The 23,032-nt window shown below is 33.2% G+C and overlaps 2 protein-coding genes across 2 annotated transcripts; both read right to left on the bottom strand.

Annotated features, from left to right (window-relative positions):
* Positions 1-3,040: 3,040 nt before the first annotated feature.
* On the bottom strand, positions 3,041-11,303 carry LOC106714486 (apyrase). Its single transcript, XM_014507541.2, has 11 exons — positions 11,182-11,303; positions 10,385-10,607; positions 9,408-9,605; positions 7,770-7,900; positions 6,994-7,117; positions 6,633-6,759; positions 6,128-6,285; positions 5,501-5,582; positions 4,636-4,794; positions 3,619-3,773; positions 3,041-3,166 (listed from the first exon to the last, which is right to left on the bottom strand). Exons 1-11 carry the CDS (start codon positions 11,301-11,303, stop codon positions 3,041-3,043), a joined length of 1,605 nt encoding a protein of 534 aa, XP_014363027.2.
* Positions 11,304-13,385: 2,082 nt separating this feature from the next.
* On the bottom strand, positions 13,386-23,032 carry LOC106714485 (apyrase). Its single transcript, XM_045683197.1, has 11 exons — positions 22,891-23,032; positions 18,839-19,061; positions 18,380-18,577; positions 17,680-17,810; positions 16,757-16,907; positions 16,490-16,616; positions 15,504-15,661; positions 15,055-15,136; positions 14,481-14,639; positions 14,115-14,263; positions 13,386-13,534 (listed from the first exon to the last, which is right to left on the bottom strand). Exons 1-11 carry the CDS (start codon positions 23,025-23,027, stop codon positions 13,409-13,411), a joined length of 1,641 nt encoding a protein of 546 aa, XP_045539153.1. The 5' UTR covers positions 23,028-23,032; the 3' UTR covers positions 13,386-13,408.

Here is a 23,032-nt window from a genome sequence, read left to right as displayed (position 1 = left end):
TAGCTAAGCTGTACTACCGACCACCCCCCATCCGCCACCCGGAGGACGCTCCCCTCGCGGGGATTATTATAAATATTACCCTATAAAAAACTTCCTGCATGAGTTTTATAAACAAAGGAAAGAACTACTCCTTTCACATAAATGGAAACACAAACATGGGTTATTCAACACATGATAAAAATAAATAAATTACATCTTTTAGACCAGAGTACCGTACTTCCAATACAGAAGCTAATCTATTGACTAAAGGAATAATGGAGCAAAAAAATATCTTAAGTCTGCCTCAAAATATCATTCATATAATTACTATAATATTGATTAACTCGTATAACTCTGTAAGCATCCGACTGTAATTCAGTTTGTTTGTATTTCACTAAAACATTAATGTATGAAGGAGTGAATAAAAAATTTGCAATTCGTAAACAAAATGTTTTGTCAAAGAATTGCGATTGGTACAACAATAATACTCGGATCATCTTAAGTAAAATAATGATAACTGGACTTGAGTATGTCTTAAAGCCGTAATAATAGAACCACGCTGCAACATTAAAAATCAGCCGTAATTACTGAGGTATTTTAATGGCTGCAGCTAGTTTTTTAATAATATTATATCAAACAATTACTGAAGAATATCACATCAAAAATTTGCTTCATAAACTAAAGTAAATAATCGATAAAGGACGAAGGATGGTCGAGATGGGTGACAATGACATATCGATCCAACCTACAAGTTCCGACACGCTAACACAAATATTAGTCACCCTTGATTGATATCATCGGCAAATTGAAAAAAAAAACGTCACATGTTAATCCATAAGGCTCGAGTACTTTATAATTTACGATATTTCAAACAGTGAGATATAAATTTTAGGGGAAAATATGAGATACATTTTGATCGTATTTTCCTTAACAATTTGCCGAGTCTTTACCAGTCCAGGTAAATTACAAACCGTCAGAGTTTATGATTTAACAATAACATTGTTATAATAGAGGATGATTCATTGAATAATTAAATAGTAATAAAATAAGTTTAGTTGAATTTTTTATCTTACAAACTTTAAAAAAATGTATAAATCTCAACTATAACTAAGATTTTTGTGTAAAATACTTAACAACATGAAATTGCTTCAATTCTATACAAAAGAGTACTTTCATTTTGTTCATGTTCCACAGGCTACGTGTAAAGAGTGTCAAAAGTGCAAAGCGTAGCTCTCTCATTACCTAGGCTCGGTTATTTACCTCTTCGCTGCTCCATTTACGTGATGGCACTTTTGTTTCGACCAATACGACATCACTGTACTTTATCGTTGCTCACAAATGTCTTCGGAGTTTAGTACGTCAAAATTTCGTAAACAAAGTTGACTCAACAAAAAACGAACACCATTCTTTATTTAAGAACTAGCTTTTGCCCTCGTCTTCGTCTGCGCAGTATTCGTAAAATAAAAAGGTAAATCTCGTGTTACTGTTCTCATGTTGTGTATGTTCTTTATCTGGGCCAAATTTCAATAAGATGTATTGAACCGTTTCGGAGTTATGGAGTTAATATGTGAATCAAACGTATCCCATTGGAACCGTACACAGTTCCGGTTTAATAGAGATTTCATCGAGATCCATGCAGCCATTTTAAAGATACCTTCTACCAAACATCAACGCAAACTTTCCCATTTATAATATTAGCAAAAAGATGGCAGGCAGATAGGTAATTATATAAAAATAACAGTAAAACAGTATCTAGGGACGCGGTTGTATCCTTGACGAGGCGGGATAGTTGAATATTTATAATATATTAGGTTTGGAAGTAAAAATAATTGTACAGATACCTACTCGTCTAAACGGACTTGCAGTTAATAGCATTTTCAATAGAAAATAAAACGAAACAATATTCGAAACCGTACTTTATAAGAAAGATATCAATATGTGAAATTCTTCATCTAAGTTTGAAGCACACACTCAACTTCTTAAAGTGGCCATTCCGCTTCTACTACTCCATATAAGATACGATATGAACCATTCCATGCACTTGCTCAAAAATATATTTTGTCTTAAAAATGGAATGTCCAATCCATCCAAGAATATATATTTGTCAAATTTTTACGAAAATAATAATATCGTGTTTGTTATTAATGATAGCGTGTGTGTCTTTTTGATATGAAGGGGCAGGAGTGCCCTCATCAGAACTCATCTTGCGCGGGTAGAAAAGCAGGTATGTCGGCAGGTGGGACAGATCACAAGTCCTTGTTGCAATCGCAGTTGTTTAATAAAGGTTAGGTAACCAAAAATACACAGTGGAATGAACACTGTAGTGTCTAATCAATGCGACACCAACTTAATTAAGCACTAGATTTATTTGTTAATTAGATGCTAAGCGATTCGTCGCAAGCGTGGTGCGCGGGCGCCGTCTCGAACAACACTGTATCAAGATGGCCGCCCTCACAACCATCGACAATGACGCTTCGCTCGGCTGACTTTTGACAGCTAAAAGTCAACCAGACGTTTGTCTTTGACGGATGCGCCGTCAGATATTTCTTTACAAGAAATCTATATTTATTTGTTGCTTAGAATAAACTTTATAAATCAGTCAAGAGCATTATTATTTGTAACTAAACTATTGTAAACAGTCACATCTATCTGTCAACATCCAGTTAATCGCTAAATCGCTGTCATCCTTCTTAAAAAGTTACAATTGGAACGAAGTTCCTTATCGCGCGTTGTGAAAGGGGGCTAGACGGAAAAAATTCTTACGAAAAGTTGTCACGACACTTTTTGCTATATCACCATGGCAACGACGTGACAATATATAACGAAAATTCATAGAAATAAAATGTACTTCTTGTGAAGACTTAAGTTTTTTATGCATAGAATGAACATTGGTTCCTTCACTAATTAATTGAAAGGAACTTCGTTCCATCCGGGTGTCCCTTGACACCTCTCAAGTTTTTTTCTATGTTCTTTTATAAGAAATTAATCGTCTATTCATATCTTTTCAGAGAATGTATTCTTTAAAATGATTAAGGAAACGGAAATTAAAAAGCGTTTAAATTTAATAGGTTATATTTATTCTTCCATCAAGTTTCGCATTTAAAGGAGAAAATTCCTTGATATATTTTTCAAGTAGTATTTGATCACGGCCAATTATTTTCATGTCTTGCTTTTTGTTCTTAAATATCTGAAAGCAAACAAAATACTTTTTAAATCTATATTTAATAAAAAAATAATAATATGATATTTGAAATAATTTAATGTTCTTAGGCTAAAAACCAAAAATTGGGGTTAAGTTCAAATCCGCCATTCGATTATTGCCGTCAACATGAACATTATCTTAGCTTTTTTAAACTATTTCAACTAATATTAAAAGTTGAATTATTAAATGTTATGTTATGTTAAATGTTTCTATAAACATTAAATATTAATTAAAAAGTAATTTCAATAACCCACTTATCGTGTTTATTGACAATTATTTTTAGGTAAATTTAATAAATGCCGCACCATATAGACATTAATGATCGCCTAAGATACCCCTTAGTTTTAGGATGTCCATTAACGGTCTTCATTATGTACCCTAAAAGGTTTTGAGTGTATCAATAAATTTTATTAAATTGAAAAATCTGAATAACTGACCAAATACCCATCGCCGCCGTCCGCCAAATAAGCGGGGGCAGTGACCTGGTAGTATACATCCTTATTCAGTCGGTGCTCTGTATCAGAACTGCCAACATACGCCTCTACCACCCTCTTTCCTTCGGGCTTTGATACATTATATACCACGCGAAGTCCTGCAAATAATAATTTATTCCATGTAATTAATCTTACTAATATAATAAATGCGAAAGCTTAGATGGACGGATGAATGTTTTTTGAAGGTATCTCCGGCTCAATGGATCTTGATGAAATTTGTCATAAATATAGAACATAATCTGTAATACCACATAAACTACTAAGTTTTTTTTAATGCCGCGCAGACGGAGTCGCGGGCGACAGCTAATATCCCATCAAAAATAAATTATAATTGTCTCTCTAAACAGCCAATTCCACTCCAAAAAGTTGTAAGGTCGCATTTAAAACAAACACATGTATTAAAATTACAGTTAGTTTATATTATAATTCCTTCATATATTTTTTGATTTTACGAAAACGTTTCTATCCATAACAATAGGTTTAACCTCTCTTTAACCTTTTACTAATCAATGCTTTAAAGATAGCAGTATATGGATATTTGTGTCATAAAGTTCAGTGTTCAGAAGTGGTCGTAAAACGTGGAACGAGCTATCCTGGAAGCACAGAAGCGATGACAATACAGAGAAGTGGCGGTAATGATAATAAAACACTATAAACAGATTATAAAAAACCTACTCTAGTATAGTTATGACACTTCGCAAACGTTAAGCCGCGTTTCCACTACAGGAAAAAAAATTCTGGAATACTGTAATCATAATAAATCTCAGAAAAAAATCCTGGTTGCGCAACATCCGAGAGTGGACAGGGGTTACGAGTGCCGCCCAACTGTTTCAGACAAAATAAATATGGAGAACTGATCGCCAATCTTCGCTAGTCGAAGAGGCATTTCAAGAAGAAGAAGAAACTGTAATAGTCTTCCTGAAAAAAGAAATTAAAACAAAAAAAATGTCTAAAATATACCTGATATTTGAAGTAACCAAGGTGCTTCTAAAGGAACAATAGAGGTTAATTTACTAATGCTCCTTTCCAAAGCTTTCAAAATATGTTTTCCCTTCATTTCAAATGTTTCCACGAAATCGTAGTACGGAAATAGATCGATTAACGATCCTTTTGTTATTACTAAAAACAAAAACAAATATAAATTATTAAAAAAAAATGAAAGTAGCTAGAACCTGAGACTTCGTTCACGTGGAATATTAGTTAAAAAAAAGAAAAAGAGATATTGGTTAATTTAAAAAAATCGATAATTTTCAAGTAATTTAGTTAGAGAAAAAATATTTCTCCACACAAACTTATCCTCCACCGTAGGTAAATACTGCGAATAGGGAAAGGGAAAAATTGTTTTCTTACTACATGGTAATATAAATCTCTAATCTATAGCTAAAAAATACTGTTAGACACTGTTTAGTTAAACACGTGTTTTAACCCTTTGACAGTCGCTAATTAATATTATTGAATTCAACGTGGTTATATGTTTCACCATAAATATGTATCACTACAATACTTTCGGTGTAAGTATTTCATTATTTATAAAGATAGCATTACTAATTGCCTACGCATAATAATGTTTCAATAACATAGAGTCGCTAGAGCCGGGCGCTAGAGTCATGGTAAAAAAGTATTGACGTATGTTTAAACTAAAATGTATTTGAAGTACTAAGTTTTTATTTTATGGCCCCTAATATTTAATAGCAAGCTTTTACCACACTTTTATATCAAGTTTGTGCCTTATATATGTTTTATGTGTGGTCATAAATGTTTTTCTTTATTTCTTTCAATAAACATATTAAGTTGGGTGAACAAGTAAACTACATATTTTACTTACATCCTGCCGGCACAATTGCATTAATATTAGTCCGCTGCACAAAGGAAATATAACCATGTTTACCCTTTATAAATTGTTTTGCCTGAAACAAATGTTATTTTGTATTCATTTCTTCTTTTGAAATTCTTATTATTTTCTTTCAAATACTACATGGTGTATCTATTATTATTTTGACACTAAAATGGGAGGAGGAAGAAGAAGAAGAAGAAGAAGAAGACGAAGAAGAAGACGAAGAAGAAGACGAAGAAGAAGAAGAAGAACCACTACTACAGTCAAACTACTTTCTTTTTGTTTTTAAAATCTTTTTCTTTAACAAAATGTCCTACAAATCATAGAAACTTTATCATGTCTCGCCACTGCGAGCGGCCCACTGGCCTAACGGGCTAACCATGAGCTGCCATAAAGTATAGTCTACTATATACTCGTACATACCTCATATCTCATAATACTTGTGATCTCTGATTCGACAATAATTAACAATCAAAGCAGTTTTATATATAATATTTTGGATTAAAAATAGCCTTATGCACTTTTTCTTTACATTAAATTTAACTGGTCGCTTTCATTTGATCGCGCAAATTCTCGCGCGCAAAAAAAGTTGTATAAATTTGTCACTTCTTAACATACCCAATGATTTAATGCATCAACCAATATATCTCCGACAGTGCACTCTCCATGCAAGCAGTCTCGGTAATCGAGTGCCGACTTTGTCATCCCAATAGGTGTGTTCTCAGCTGCATGTACTAACTCAGCGTATGGTTCTAATTTCTTCTTTATTACTTCATCTGTAATAAAATCCTTATAAATCATTGTTTCTGGTAATTGTAAATTATTTATCGAATTATGATTAAACTATTGTAACACAATTTAATTTACAAAATTATAAGACGAATTTTCCTATTACCTACACACATCTTGCGGTTAGATATAGAATAAAATTGAAGCTTTCCTAAATTGAATAGAACTCTATTCTTCAAAACTCAAACGTGTAGAAGAGACATTGTATATTCTCATTCAGTAACTTATGCGCTTATACATAGCTTATATGCACGTATACTAAAACTTTAAGCGAGTTCCAGGCACTTCGAACGTTCCCTCTTCATTAATAACAGTTACTAAATGCATAGAGTACCTTCCGGTATGGAATTATTCAAGTAAATTGCTTCCCCCACCCACTCCGCTACGTCCCCATTGACATCGAAGTACACTGAGAGGTCGCCTACTGCCTTTGTGAAAGCGAATGCTTGTACCACGATTACCTGCAATGTAAATTAAACTTTATTACGTAGGAACAAATTTTAGAATAATCATGGATGCACTTATTAACTGACAGGTGGCTAATACTTAGGTAAGTATTGACAAAAACTGAAACTTCCATTTTCATTTGACTTATCTCACCAGTCTCTCAATTCTATGTTTCTATACCGCGTTCTAAAACGCCACCAACGCCATCTAGTTTTATTAATACGTCATAAAATAAATCCATTATTTACCTTTTTGCTTTTGTCATGGTCTGCTTCGACTACCGTGAGATAAGGTGTAAAATACGATTCGTCTCTGTGCGAGTGACCGCCGACTATGACGTCAATATATTGCCCATGTTCCCGTGCCAACGCGCTGCGGACAAATGTAACTGTAACAGTAGAATTCTGCTGCCGTAACACCGGTATATATGCATATTGTCATCCCTTTCATTGTTTCACAAACCAGAGACAACAATAGTTACGGCAATGGAATTCTACGATAATTACACTATATAACTTAATGTATTAGTGTAATTAGAATCATCTTTACCTAATTGTATGTATTGTGCCAACAGCGTACTTCGTGACAGTTTACTTTAGTAAATAGAACAGTTTTTTATCGAGTCTGATACCATCTGTTGTAGAATTGCTATAAATGAGTTAATTGTTTTAAATGAGATTTGAAATAGGTTTACCGTATGGTAAATTGTGCACTGTTTTATGTGATAGTTTCGTTTTAAATTAATAGTGAAATGCGAGAGCTTAATAGGTATTGTCAGTGGGGAAAAAGGTATCATGATTTTAGGAATCTAATTTCGTGGAATAATTTCCATGTACATTTTAGTTAGTTGTAATCAACTGCATACTTTAATCATTTTAATGTTTATATCATCAAATTAGAGGAGTCTTATCGTGCAGAATATGATTTGCCAATATATGTGCAAGGATTGTTGTTAAGTTTCAAACCTATCGACTAATAATTTAAGTTAAATTAAAAATATAAATATGTCGTATGTAACACTCACACATCAACATCGTATCCGCAATGTGAGAGTACCACTATTATGTCTACTCCCTTCTCCGCCAAATTAATAGCTTCCCGCCGCGTTGCTTCTGATGGATCACTAAACTCAACATTACCCGTAAATGATAATGTCTGGAAAAATAATAACACGACTTTTTAATTAAAAAAACAAATACTGGATCACATGTACTGACTGTACACTCATAGGAAGAATAAAAATAAAATAACAGCTCAGAAACTGTAAACTTAATACAATTTTAAATATAGAATTTTCTAATGACACCTCATTAATCAAAATCGGTCCAGTCGCTTAAACAGTAGGACGTAACAATGGAATTTACCCAAATAAAGATAAACTTACGTACGCGTAAAAACATTACCCTCTTTTTCATTTGCGTAAAAAAAAACTTCTGCATTACACCCCAATAATTTATGTACGTACACGTAAATTATTGTTTTGTGATTCCAATATGTATTCAATTAAGTACATAACTTTATATAATGCTGTTTTTATTACATAACTACACCTATTATGTAGTAATATAAAGGAAACATTGTCTAACGAGACCGCTATTGTATGATTACATATACACGAATAAAAAATTGTGAGCCGTCATGGGACGCCTGGCACATGTGAAACATCGTGTGTGTACAAGTAATATGCATAAAAGATAATATTATTAAATATAATAATATATATATATATATATATATATATATATATATATATATATATATAAATATATATATATATATATATTATAATATATAATATATATATATATATTTATATATATATATATATATATATATATATATATATGCTTCCGGTTAGAAGCATTAAATTCTGATCCATATAATATTATAGTACCTTACCTTATCTCTTTGTACCTGAACTCTTCAGTTTACTGAATACAGAGCTAATGACGCCTTACAAAACATTTTTTGAGGTTATTCAAATAATACACCATTTCTTTTGTAGTCAGACATACAGGTGTTATAATGTATGTTAAACATACTAATGAAAATTGAAGACATAGAGATGAATAATTCTGATTTATTAAAAAGTAATTTTACATTTACATCTATAGTGAAAGGCATTGGCAAAGGCTTCTTTCCAAAGTAGGCAGACAAAGGTTGATGATGATCTTTTAAATCTTTGGCTCGGTACATTCTAACCATGAAATTCCATATATTTACCACGTATGTTAAAAGATAATATTGGTGTGTCTATTTTTTCAAAGAGAGTTTTAGAGAATGATTTTTTTTTACATTATAAGATGACAAAAGGGGAAGCAGCTACCAGAATTCGCCAAAATAATGGTTTGTTAGTATATCGACAGTATTATAAGCTGTCGTAAATAAGCACTTCGACATATTTTATTAGTTAAAAATAATACGCTAATGATAAGCAAGTTAATATTGGTCACGACTATTTTATTATGACTGTTTTATTAATACTGGTCCTCCATTGGCCCTCCATACAACCGTAATCATTTTTTTTAAATAATTTTGTGGATTCTTTGGATTAACTTTAACTGTGTCAAATTTCACGTTCATCCGTTAACGCAATTTCCTTAAAAAGGGGGTGATTTTAGCTTTGAGTATTATATTGAAGTATAAAGTATAACTTACAAACCTTAGTATCTGGAGTAATAAGACCAATAACACCAATTCTTCTTCCTTCCCTTTCTAAAATAACATAAGGTTCGTAGAGATTTCTTAATACTGGTTCTCTGGTAGAGTCCATATTTGCGGCTACAACAGGAGCTTTGAGAGCAGAGATGTAAGGTGCTAAACCAATCGGTCCATCATCAAAATCGTGGTTACCTAATGCCTGTTAAAATATTTGAAATGCAAAATAAGTTGTGGTTTTAATCTAGTTTCTTCTAGTTTATTTAGTACTAAAATATGGATTCTTAAGACGCTTATCGATAAAGTTATATTATTATACTAGCGACCCGCCCCGGCTTCGCACGGGTGCAATGCAAAATATACCTACTACAGAATAAATGCACAATTTATTTAAGGTACTTAAATGGATAAGGATTAATGCTGTATTGTTTAAAATCACTTCGTAAAAGAATAAAAATGGTTATGCTGGGTTATCCCTAAGAGATAGACATATACCATCGCGGACTTTTTTGTTGAACTTTTTAAGGTGAACAATACTGTAGTACATTATTTTGGTCTATCTCGTAGGGTTCAGCCAGCGTTTGCAATATAAGCGCAAAAAAACTTGCTTATTTACGACATCACATTAGAAAACTTTAAATTTATCAGTGTTTCTCTACTATATTATGCATTTATTATACATACAAACCTTCCTTAAGAATCACTCTATCTATTAAAAAACCGCGTCAAAATCCGTTGCGTAGTTTTAAAGATCTAAGCATACATACGGACATACAGCGAAAGCGACTTTGTTTTATACTATGTATTGATTATCATTCTGTTTTTAGTCATAACTGAAAGAAAATACTTATCCTAATATGTTCCAATATTTATTAACAATGAAAGGATAGAGAACAGCCATATCAGAACTCGATACTATAGATAAAATAATAATGATAGCGTGTTTCTGTAATTGGTAATATTAGATATTAGATAACTTACATGTGCATCGTGAGGTAGTAGATTCATAAACTCTTGAGTAACATTCCACTTTAGTAGAGTATACCAGTAGGTGCCTTGGAAGCTGTCACCAGCATTGAGTAAAATAGACTGCGGCTTCTTGTCTTTCAAGGCAGTAACCACAGTGTACAAACGCGGGAACCCACCCAAGCAAGAGCCGTTGTTAAAGCGGCAAATTGGAGTAACGGGCGACGTTTCTTCGAATCTTAAAAGACCATGTTCAGCTAAATTATCTTAATAAACCATTAGAAGTTTAGGCATTTTTATAATGACGAAAGATACATCGTTTTATCATCAATATTTTTTTTTATAGGAGAAGGGGGCAAACGAGCAACGGAGCGCCTAAAGTTATTTGATCCGACGCCCATGGACATCCGCAGATGCGTTGCCGGCTTTTAAGGAAGGTATACGCTCTTTTCTTGAAGGTCCCTAAGTCATAACTGTTTGGAAATAACGCTGAGGACAGAGTATTCCACAACGCGGCTGTGCGAGGTAGAAAGTTTCGCAAAAACGTCGACGTTGTAGAATGCCACCCATCGAGATGGTATCGATGAAATTAGGCGCTCTGTCGACTCGTGCGATATTTTTATATTTTCCTTCCTCAAATCCTTTTGCTTTAGCATCATCAATCAGATCAATATGAGATTACTTTTCGTATCTATTGTTGAAATACTTCTATTTGGTACTTAGTGCTTTATGTGGTAGCAATTCTTCATTAATGAAGAATGGTCATTTTCCGGGCATTTGCAACAGCTGTTGAGGTTTTGTTGCGTACTTACCTAGCATGAAAATCGTTGAAATGTATGATGTCCAATTTATAAAGCCCTTCATGTTTCAAAATAAAACTAAACCCAAATTTCATACAACACAGGAACACGATAAATTTTCGTAAGAGAATCATTGTTAAAAAAAATACGTGTTCAATAAATAACACCACTTGATTACACAACTGTGGTTCGATTAAAACTAATGTAATGTATGAAAAATGCTTATAATTAAAATAAATTTCGTTTCACTTTAATTAGAACGTAATATTTACAATCTTATATAATAGATCATTTGTATTAATTACGAAACAGTTTATATTGTTATTTATATAACCAACTATCTGCTCACTATCTAAGATTAATTGATTTTTAATAGAATCACAGTTATTCAATAATGTAAGGAAAACCTTTCATCAATTATAATAAATAATAGCGATAGCTATATTGTCAGCCGCGACTTTGTCAGCTTGGAATTAAAAAAAAGGTAGCCTATATGCGTCAGCTACCTTCCCTTTAAAGTCCTGTCAAAATCAGTACAGCTGGTCCGGAGATCAAAGAGAACAAATACGGCATTGCGGACAGACAGACAGACAGACAAATAAAAAATGAAAAAAAAATAGTTTTTCATTATATGAAAATGTGTTTTTTTATTACATTACATACAGGCACTCTAATTTTATAAATATGTAGATTTATCAAATTATTAACTTTTTAAACGACTTCATAAAGGAGGTTAAAAAGATAATAATGGAGGTTCATAAAGGAGGTTATCAATTCGTCTATACCTCCGCTACAGGTGCTCCGATTTTGAAACTTCTTTTTTTAATCGAAAGGTGGTGCTTACAGGTGGGTCCCATTTTATAAATTTTAAAACTCAAAAACCGACTAGTAGATTTTGAGTTTTCCAAATGCGTTACAAAAATGAAGAACTGTTTGTCTTTTTTCGCTGACGTTGGATAAACTATAGGACCTACATAAAAATGTTGTACGAAACCTCATCGTACGGGCTAACAGCCTTTTTAAAATGACCAAGTGATGGGTCCTAAATTAAGCAGTTTCTGTTAAGTGGGTCAGAACCTAATCAAGTTTAGAAATCACTGCGCTAAATCATATTCACGCTGTTTCGTAAGATTTTATATCAAAAGGTGACAAATGAGCAAACGACCTAAACTCGCCGAAACAGCGAAGCAACCGCTTGCCTTAGACATCCGCAATTGCAGTTACGTTGCCTAAGGGGGAAATATTTTCCGACAAATTCACTTACTACAGGGAAAAAGGACTAAAATTAAACCTCCTGCACGCAAAGTTCTGTTATGTAGAAGTATTTGTTGCTTTGATGCCGAGTCGATGAATAGTGAAATTGCTGTACCATAATGCAAAAAAAATCTCGTAATGAATACATCATCACAATATCATTATCTATGTAACGAAGTAAAACAACACATGTACTGAAAAATAATATTTTTATTACATAAAGCATTATTTACAAATTAGAATTAGTAGTTTACATTACATACATTAGAATGCGTAGTCAGTAAAGTAAATTCTTGACTTTTTGCCTTTTTTGGCTTCCACAGTTTTTTTTAAACTTAAGCTTTGTTAATTGAATTTGATATTAATTATATTAAATGATGTGCTAAGTTTTTATTAAATAATATTTACCTTGGTGTCTTTTAATGTAACTATGGTACACAGAGAAGGCTGTTTGCAATTACGGATGTCTATAGGCAGCGGTCGCTTTGCTATTTCGACGAATTCAGGTGACCGCTTGCTCTCATGCCTTATGGTATAAAAAAAAGAAAACGGCAAAGGTTTCTACTGCCAATAACTGAAGTGATTTCTTCGATAGCAAAATATGAAAAACTGTTTTTGGTGACGAAAAACTTACAATGACAAGACTTTTTATTGATACGAACAAAGTAATTTTTTTATCAAACAAAAGTACAAGATATAAAATAAACCGTCAAAACGAATATATGTCAAAAAGAAGATATTAATTTTTTTAAATATTTCACGATATGTACAAATAGGCTGGACGCAACACCGAGGCCGCAACAAAAATATGTTCTTGTCACTGTTGTTTTTTTTTAAGGAATGATTGTTCTTTATTATTTAACATACATACGGAATACAATAATTGTACTTTGGACACATTCAATTAAATAGGAACATAAGTTAACACAATTTACAATTATTCATATTATGTTAATTTTTTTTTTGTACATACACTAAGTGTATATCACTGAAGAATCTCGATTCGTCCGTCAGTTCTTACATCGATAGGAGAATTTTTTTTAATATAAATTTCTAATATTTTCTCGTCTCGGCCAATAATTTTAACATTTTTCTTTCCGGTTTTGAACATCTGAAACAAATAATTTTTATTATTTGCATCGAAATTTAGGACAACCAAAAATTGCAGCATCTTACTTATATTATAAATTAGCCGTCACTGCGACTCCTGCTGCGGGTAATTAGAAAAAAATCTTTATAAGTATCCAGTGTTATGTGTTCTTCAAGACTATACCTCTGTGCCAAATTTTATCGAGTTCCATGCAACCATTTTAGAGATACCTTTAAACATCCATCCATACATCTAAACATTCGCATTTATAATATTAGTAAGATGTGAAAGTTTAGATGGATTTGGCACAGATGTAGAACATAGTCTGGAAGAACACATAGGCTACTTACTAAGTTTTTTTTCCCCGCGCAGACAGAGTCGCGGGCAGAAGATAGTTCGAGGGTATCATAAAACACATATGAATGAGTCCGCTGTCCGTACTTGCGTAAAAACACTATCGCCCTCTCTTATTATCATTGAAAAAATCAGGGATAAGTCTTTTTATAGTGCATTGACACTTGGAATTAACGATAATAATTTCTACATTATAGAAACCAATAATTTTAATCTAAAAAGAAGTTTAAAATTAAAAAATGCTCACCGTGAAACCGTCTCCACCGTCGGCTAAGTAAGTAGGCGCTGTCACTTGGTAATATTTATCATCGTCCAATGTGGCACCAGAATTGCCAATATTTACTGATACAATACGATGACCTTCGGGTAACGATATATTGTACGTTACATTAAGACCTGAAACAAAGCAAATATAAATCACAATGAAAAAGTAATGTTAGTATGTGAATATACGATGTATACCTATAGAAGTTATGTATCACGTGTCGGGACATACTTGGATGAAGCATTTAGACGGATGCGTTATTATAACTGAAATAAGTCGATGCCAACACTAACTGTATCTGTCACTATAAGTAAATTGGGCTGTAAAGTTCATAGTAATCGTATTTACCTGATACTTGCAGTAACCATGGACCTTTAAACGGCGTTAAGTGCCACGCCTCACTAACACTTCGCTCCAGCGCCTCTCGCACGTATCTTCCTTGCAGCTCGAATGTTACAACGCGATCATTGAACGGTAGTATATCAAAGATGGTTCCCTTTGTTATATCTGTTACAAGCAATAATAATTACTCTTGTGACAGTCGAGGCAAGAATACGCCTCGAATTAGTCTTCAAAATCGATCTAACCATTTGGATAAGAGTTGATGACGGTACTGGTATATAACAATGTACTGTGAAATGATCCTTGTACCAAAGCAATTCAACTGCTTCCACGTGGTCACTGTCTTCACTCATATAAACTAAGAGCATCTGTTTAGTTTATCTAAAGTAATTTAATTTTTTTTTTATTTTATTAAGGTACTGAACATCCACATACAATTAATGAAGAATAATGAAGAAGTTTGTTTGTACAAAAAGGGTTCAAGATTTGTAGTACATCCTCTCATATCATAATTTATGCATATTTTTATTAAGATTTGTAGATTAAGTTCGAGTATTTTTTTTTTTAAAAAGGTACTTACTTCCACTTAATATTGATGCTTTGATGTTACCGCGCTGAATGAACGCCAGATGATCGTAATCACTTATTACATTTGCTCTTGCCTAGAAAAAAGAAATAAATAAGAGAATTAAATAAATAAGGTACCGACAGGGCCTTAAAGGATGTAAGCTACACAAGTGAACACGCTTTTTCCGTCCGTCTTTAATTTGTCTGAGGAGACACGCGTCTGCAACTACAAGTCGCCGTAAAGTCGTATTGATACATATCTCAGTTATGTGTAAAATCAACCAACCCTTACTGGGCCAACGCGGTTGACTATGGCCTAGTCACCACTAACTACTCCTACACTACAGTACTAAGGTACTATTGAGGAGCTCAGAGCCTACCTTAGCTCCTCAGTGGGGACCTATAGTGAGCTGATGATAATGATGACCAATAACACTGCAGTTACATTTCAGTTATACTTACATAATCAGTCATTGCGTCGACCAGTAGATCACCGAGGGTACATTCCCCGGACACGCAATCGTCAGCACTCAACGTCCTCACCGTCTCTCCCACGGGAACATTCTCTGCTTCATGAACGAGTTTCGCATAAGGTTCCAACTTCTTCTTTATCTTTTCATCTGAAATATTAGTACGCTTTTCTTGTAATCCTTGTCACATTTAACAACATAAATTTTATGAAATTTAACTCTTCAGGCGAGTTGGCGACTGATTTATGTAGACGGATTTTTGACAGACTTACGAAAGGTACTGTGTTTTGTTGGTACTAATGTAGCCGTTGGTTATCATTGCTGAATAATTATTACTAAACAAATAGTTGGCTCAGTTTTCTTTTTCAAATATAATGATAGAGATAGCAATTGTGACGTTGGTAATTTATTCAATTAACTTTAGTAATTTTAATTTATACAGACATTACATGCTGTTTTATGCAGTAGAGTCATATCAATGAATTATTCTTAACACAAGGTTATCACGAATTTACTTGCCAGATAAGAGTTTAACTGTCAGCTATGCATTTGTATAAAGCAAAGAACATTTATCTTACTTCTTATTAATATTATAAATGCAAATGTTTCGATGGATGGATGTTTGTTTGAAGGTATCTCCGAAACATCTCAACGGATCTTGTTGAATATTGGCACAGATACGACATAGTCTGGAAGAACATATAGGCTACTTCTTACTTTTTTTGGACGCGCAAACAAAGACGCGGACTTCAGCTAGTTTTGAATATAGGCTATCACATGAACGTTTATGAAAGACGACACAACCGTGTTCCGAAACATATATTGTTATCTCAGGTTTTTTCAATGCAAATAAGAGATATATGACTATATGTTTTAGTAATACTAATAATAGATATAGAATTAGCCTACAGTCACTTCAAATGGAGCTTATTCGGGAATAAGCAATAGCTTCTATTTATTTAAGGTGTTTCTATTTACCTTCAGGTACAGAACGGTCAAGGAATATTGGCCCGCCTTCCCACTTGACGTATCGGCCTAGATAATCGAAATAAACTGTCAGATTGCCCATATACTTCGTAAATGCTGACGCTTGCACTATCAGAACCTAGGAAACAAATGAATTTGAACTTTATCATGTGTTTACGTATTGCCGAACACAACATTAAATCTCGAGCCATTTTTGTTTGTTCGGATCTAACGAACTGAACAGACAGAAAAAAGCGATCGATCGATTTTTAAACTTACTTGGTGTTTCTTTTCCTTACTAGTTTCTATGAAAACGGGGTATGATCCTTCAACTTTTTCACCGCTGGGTGCGGGGCCATTCCACAGTAAGGAGTGTGAGTGACCACCCACTATTATATCTACGTGCTTGCCATGTTCACGAGCGATTTGTCTGTAAAACAATTATATAGAGAGGTAAATAAAATATATTTAATGCAATTCAAATCTTAGGTAATTCATTATCATAATGTTATTATTCTATTCCACTTTTTAATATTTATTTATTTTTATTTTTATTGATCGTTTAACGCTATTTACGCGCCGATATTTTAATGGAAAGGTGTACGTATCTCGGTTCTCTCGCTATCATGGGTTCGATTTCGGCCATCCGACTACATGCGGTTTTAGTCTAAAAGGTTAATGTGTTGAATTAGTAGAGACAATAAGTTTTGAATATGCTATCTATTATTGTTGTAACTATGATTAAAAAAATATTTCGTTAGTAAGATGTTATCTTATCGCTTCAAAATCGGCATTACAATATGCGTGATCATTTCATGTTATACTAAATATCTGATGTAACCGCTCTTATTTATATAAAAGACACATTCTTGACACATACTGTCGATAAGATAGGAAATGTTTCGTATAGTATTAACTAATCTTTGACATTTTTTTTAACTGAAATGCAGGTTTTCATAGAAATCTTTTTTAATTTCTTTCTTTTCAAAGAGACCGAGTGGAACGACGATACACAATAGCTGCTTTGACAATGAAAACTCACAGTAGTGATAATAATTACACAATTAAATTAATAGTTATAAAACCATAATTCAAAGTCTGTGCTATCTTAGATAGAGTCGATGCATATGGAGATTCAAGTATAACCTCTGATCTATATACGTCGACGTTTAAGCACTGAATTTAATATTAAAAACACTCACTTATCAATTTCAAGTCCACAATGAGAGAGTACAATAATTATGTCGACGCCCTTTTCGGCTAACAACTTTGCTTCGCGATCTGTCGCCTCTAATGGATCCGTGAATACAACGTTACCAGGAGATGACAATTTCTGTAAATAAAATCAAAAATATTCAAAGTATTATTGTGTGGCAATCTGCTTAATATAATATTATCGGAGGTTTTTACAACTTAAAAGTATATATATATAATTATATATTTAATTAATGCTCTACTACAACAAGGCCGTATTAGCGTCCACTACTCGTCTTTGGATGTCCTATTAAAACTATTCGCTTTCACAGAAAAAGAAAGCTTGTTCCAAGTACATTATTATGCATAAACGTTAACTTCAGATTAAGTGACTATAACATTTTAATTTATGTAATTCGTAAAACAAGGATGACGTTACTTCTTCTTTGCAACGCAAATGCAACTCATGCGAGCCATTAACGACAAGAGGATAAAAGTGCATCTGATTAGTCATAAGTTTCATGTCTTATGTGCATTATTACTGTGAGTTTTGACTGCAGTACGACTTGTATTAATACTTATTAAGTAAGGTTACAAATAAATAAAGGATGGCAATACATATACGAGTGAATGCAACTACTAGTGCAGTGAATTCCTGAGGTTATAAAGAAGGAAAAGAAAGCGTTTATAGTATGGAATATTAATAACCTTAGTATCAGTAGTAATTAAGCCGATAATACCAATCTTCCTACCACCACGTTTGACAATAATGTGCGGTGTGAACAAATCTTGTAGCAAGGGCTCTTGGCTGACGTCCATGTTCGCGGCGAGGACTGGTGCCTTAAGCGCTCTGAGGTACGGTGCGAGGCCTTCCGGACCATCGTCAAACTCGTGATTACCTATTGCCTGTACAATAAAGAAGAATGTTCTCATCTCATAATTTCCCTCCCTTGGTTATCTAGATACAATTGGAATTCGTCTTCCAAATTAATCTAACATGGTATCAGTTATCGCTACATTGCTAATCATGTCACTTTTAACACAATCTCCTTCGTTTCAAGTTGTCCTTTTCTTTTTGTTTAATTTTATTTATTTAAATCTTTTTAGACATGCCATGCCAAAATGAAGAATGTTAAAAAGTCATGACAGGTACTAGCAATTACTTACATGTGCATCATGTGGCAACAAATTCATGAACTCCTGAGTGATGTTCCATTTGAGCAATGTATACCAGTAGGTACCCTGAAAGCTATCTCCGGCATTTAGTAGCAAGGAATTAGGCTTCTCTCTCCTCAGTTGCATTATCTCGCTGTATAGACGCGGGAAACCGCCTAAGCAAGATCCGTTGTTGAAGTGACATGTCGGCGTATCCACGGATGTTTCTTCGTACCTGTAAATAATTATAAACAAGATAGTAAACAAGCAAGTCTACTTAATGATGATCGATTTACTAAGCTTTTGACTAGGCTTATTCCGTTGTCTACACCATTGTGTTTCCCCTGCCGAAACACAATACAGGAAATTTTATAGACTACAATTTCGTGTTAGATTTTTTTTTATATAACTTATCATTTTGCTGAAAAGCGTGCAAACCCTATTTCTATGACCTTTGACCTTGAATATTTTTTTATTTTTGCAAATATAGGAATGATGAAGACTTTTCTGGTTTCACATATAATGGCGGTATTTGTAGCATATTCAACTATATGCGAATTATTATAGCTTCAGTACCATTATCAATCTAATTTCCACTGAAAATCAAATTAAAGTTATTAGGTACTTTTAATGTACTAAATATAATCTATATATTGTTTTAACACATATGTACCAATTAAAAGTAAGTCTTTCTTGTTTGGACTATTATTTCGGCAGTGGTCAAAGGTAAAGGCAAACATGAAAGCGATTTAGTGTAGACGTAGCTTAAGTAATCCAATTCCATGTGTAGTTGTCACCTTATCACGTTCACAAACACATTCAACTTTAAATAGCAATTGGTTTCTATTGGCACAAAGCCATACGTAATAAGACACTTCCTTCATTCTGGGAGAATTGTTATTTATAATAGATTGAATAAGCACTCTTTGAACAAAACATATAGTATTGTTTTAATTACTCTAGTCATGTAGAAAACTGTGTTGTACATCAAGTTTTGTAATTACTGTCTACTACTTCTTTTCATATTATAATATAGTCATAAACAAACATTTTTATGAATTACTAGCTGTCTCTCGCGACACCGTCCACGCGGAATTAAAAACTAAGTGGCCTATGTGTTCTTTCAGACTTTGTTCTACATCTGTACCAAACATCAAGATCCGTTCAGCCGTACCGGAGATACCTTCAAACATCTAAACATTCGCATTTATAATATTTGTAATATTCTTCTGAAGAATATTTTCGATTAAGGTCGTTTAAAAGAGAAGAATAATTGATTACTTTCTTTCGTTATCATCACTACGATTCGTGAGATATACTTTGCTCTACATAACAATACTTACTACAGTTGTAGACACATTATTTGCTGGAGAAAATATGATTAAAATTTTTTGAGTACCTTCTGAATACATTAGGGCTTCGTTGGGCTAATTAATAGTAGTAGAGCCAGCAACAACAAAATCTATTGCACGCATTGGCTCAACACTTGAAATATCAAGACCACATAAAAGACAGGCGTGAAATGGAAGTTATTCTGCGCTGTCTGATGAGTGCGTGCCGCAGACAGTACCAACGTTAGGGTAGATACCATTTATTTCATATACCAAAATATTCTAGAATACTATGCTAGCAATTTTACACTTCTTAAATATTTAAGTTAGTAATTGCTCTTTTCTCTACGTAGAGTTAGCACAGCATAACCTACTCATCCATTCCGTGCTTCTCTATCTCCCGTCATATTTGGATTCAATCCCTTCTTACACATATCTACTTTGATAACTTACATGAATGTCTTAAAAATGAAAATTGCAATCCAACAATCAGTTACGTTTTAGCACAATGTCACTATTTAGCACTACATGGATTTGTTTATAAACTGGTAAAGAATGAAAACAAACCTTGCGTGGAAATCGTTGTAATGTATAATATCTAATTCGTATAATCCTTCGAAGGGTAACGCGAATCCATCTACCAAAGTAAATACTAACACTGACACAAAACACTTTAATCCGATCATATCTACGAAGGGATTCACGTAGCGACCTTCGTTGTTCGTGATCGACGTACAACTGACGTGTGCCGCGGTTACAACTAGATAATACCTACAATGAGTAATGAAATAACGAGAGGTCAAGGTACTCTCTGAACTTTATATTCTTTCTTTACACCGTGTCCTTCGGAACAGAGAAACTTGTGCTTTAAAAATATTCATCGAGTTATCAATATAAATAAATATTACATTACTTTTCAATTATTTTTAGCCAGCTGTTGCTTCCAGCTGCACATATTTACATGTATGATTATTTTTGTAACTTGATTACTTGTATAACTACTTTAATAACAGAAAACATGTCATTGTCAAAGGTCAAAGCTAATATATAAGTACCGATATTGTAAAAGAAGGGTATATTGAAAATGTTAAATACACCATGTAGTCAACGGATCTTGATGAAATTTGATACAGATGTAGAATATGGTGTGGAAGAACACCGACGACTTAATAAGTTTTTTAAATTCTGCGCGAACGGAGTCACTGGCGACAGCTAATCTTACTAATATTTTAAACTAGCTTTTACCCGCGACTCCGTCCGCGCGTAATAAAAAATAGAAAACGGGGTAAAAATTATCCTATGTCCCTTTCCTGGTTCTAAGCTACCTGCCCACCAATTTTTAGTCATATCGATTCAGCCGTTCTTGAGTTATAAATAGTGTAACTAACACGACTTTCTTTTATATATATAGAAGATGTGAAAATTTGAACGTTTGGATGGATGTTTGTTAAGACGTATCTCCAGTCTGGATGAATACATAGACTACTTATTACGTTTTTTTTTATTCGGCGCGTATGCAGTCGCGAGCGAAAGCTAGTACAGTTAATATAACAAAATTATTTCATAAATATTTAGTATCAAATCAAGCGATATTGATAAAGTATATTTGTTTTCTTACGAAAGTGTAAACATTGATTGCTGCAATGAAATTGTCTTCCTCATATTCTCTTAAAAAAAACAAACAATAAAATATAGTAAACTAATAAAGTAAACTAATAAATAAAGTAAGTAGTATAGGCAGTCGAAAACCGTCATAACTCTTAATGTACAACACCGTTACACCTGTGTTACAATAATAATAAAAAAATATCCCTTTCGATAAAAAACAAAAAAAAAAAACGGAGACAGGAATAGTGTTGTTATAAATATCACGACATTTAAAATTTACGAGAACGCAGTAATCCAATCAAAGTGGAATTGAACTCGGTTTTTTACATTTTTATGATTTGTCATTTATATGCACTCGGTTGCATATTCCGTAATGAAATCCCGGCTTCATAAATCGATTACTTAAGCTGGGTTTTTCCTATTTATGTTGGATAGTACTTAAATCATACATAAGCTGGCCACACTTTCAATTTTAACTGCACAGTTGAATTGTACAGTTAAAACTTAGTGTGTTGACAAAAATGTCAACTGCACAAATTTTGAAGGTGGGATGGTAACGTGGACTAAAATTACCCTTCCGGCACGCACACTCATCAGACGAAACGCGGAATTGCTTCCACTTCACGCCTGCTTTCTGTGTGGTCATGGTATTGCAGTCGTCGACCCGGCCCATTCTTGCACCAACAAATGTTGTTGCGGGATCTACCACATACAGTATACAGTACAACTGCTTAATTGAAATTGAAGGTGTATACCGGGTTTAAATTTTCCAATAGATGCCTAACAAATTAAGTAAAAAAAAAAATGTATTTATTTCAAGTAAATCTTTACAATTAAGTTAGTAATTATTTTATTTGTGTTTTGTTTTAGTTACCTAATATAAAATCGGTTTATTTAACTATGTAAGTCTTGAATACAAAAAAAAATCAAGAAAAATAAACGAAATTAACTGAACTCTATAGATTTTATGGGTTTATAGAAGTCAGACAAATTAAATTTGTAAAACACAAGTAACAAAAAATGTATGTATGTAGTTTTGTAATTACTCTCTCAATTACAAAACTCGCCAGGGCAACTCTGAATACAAATAATTAACCAATTAATTCTTAATTCAAAACATATTACCTCGCATGGAAATCATTGTAATGTATTATATCCAACTTGAAATCTGCCTTTTTCACTAAAGCACCACCGACTATGTAAGATATAAAGAATATTGTTATAACACGCAACATTGTTGTAACAAAACAAGACCGTCCCATTCGAG

Source organism: Papilio machaon, chromosome 21 (assembly GCF_912999745.1).
Source record: "Papilio machaon chromosome 21, ilPapMach1.1, whole genome shotgun sequence".
Classification (NCBI taxonomy): domain Eukaryota; kingdom Metazoa; phylum Arthropoda; class Insecta; order Lepidoptera; family Papilionidae; genus Papilio; species Papilio machaon.
Note: the sequence above shows the minus strand (reverse complement) of the source record. Positions and strands in the feature narration are given on the sequence as shown.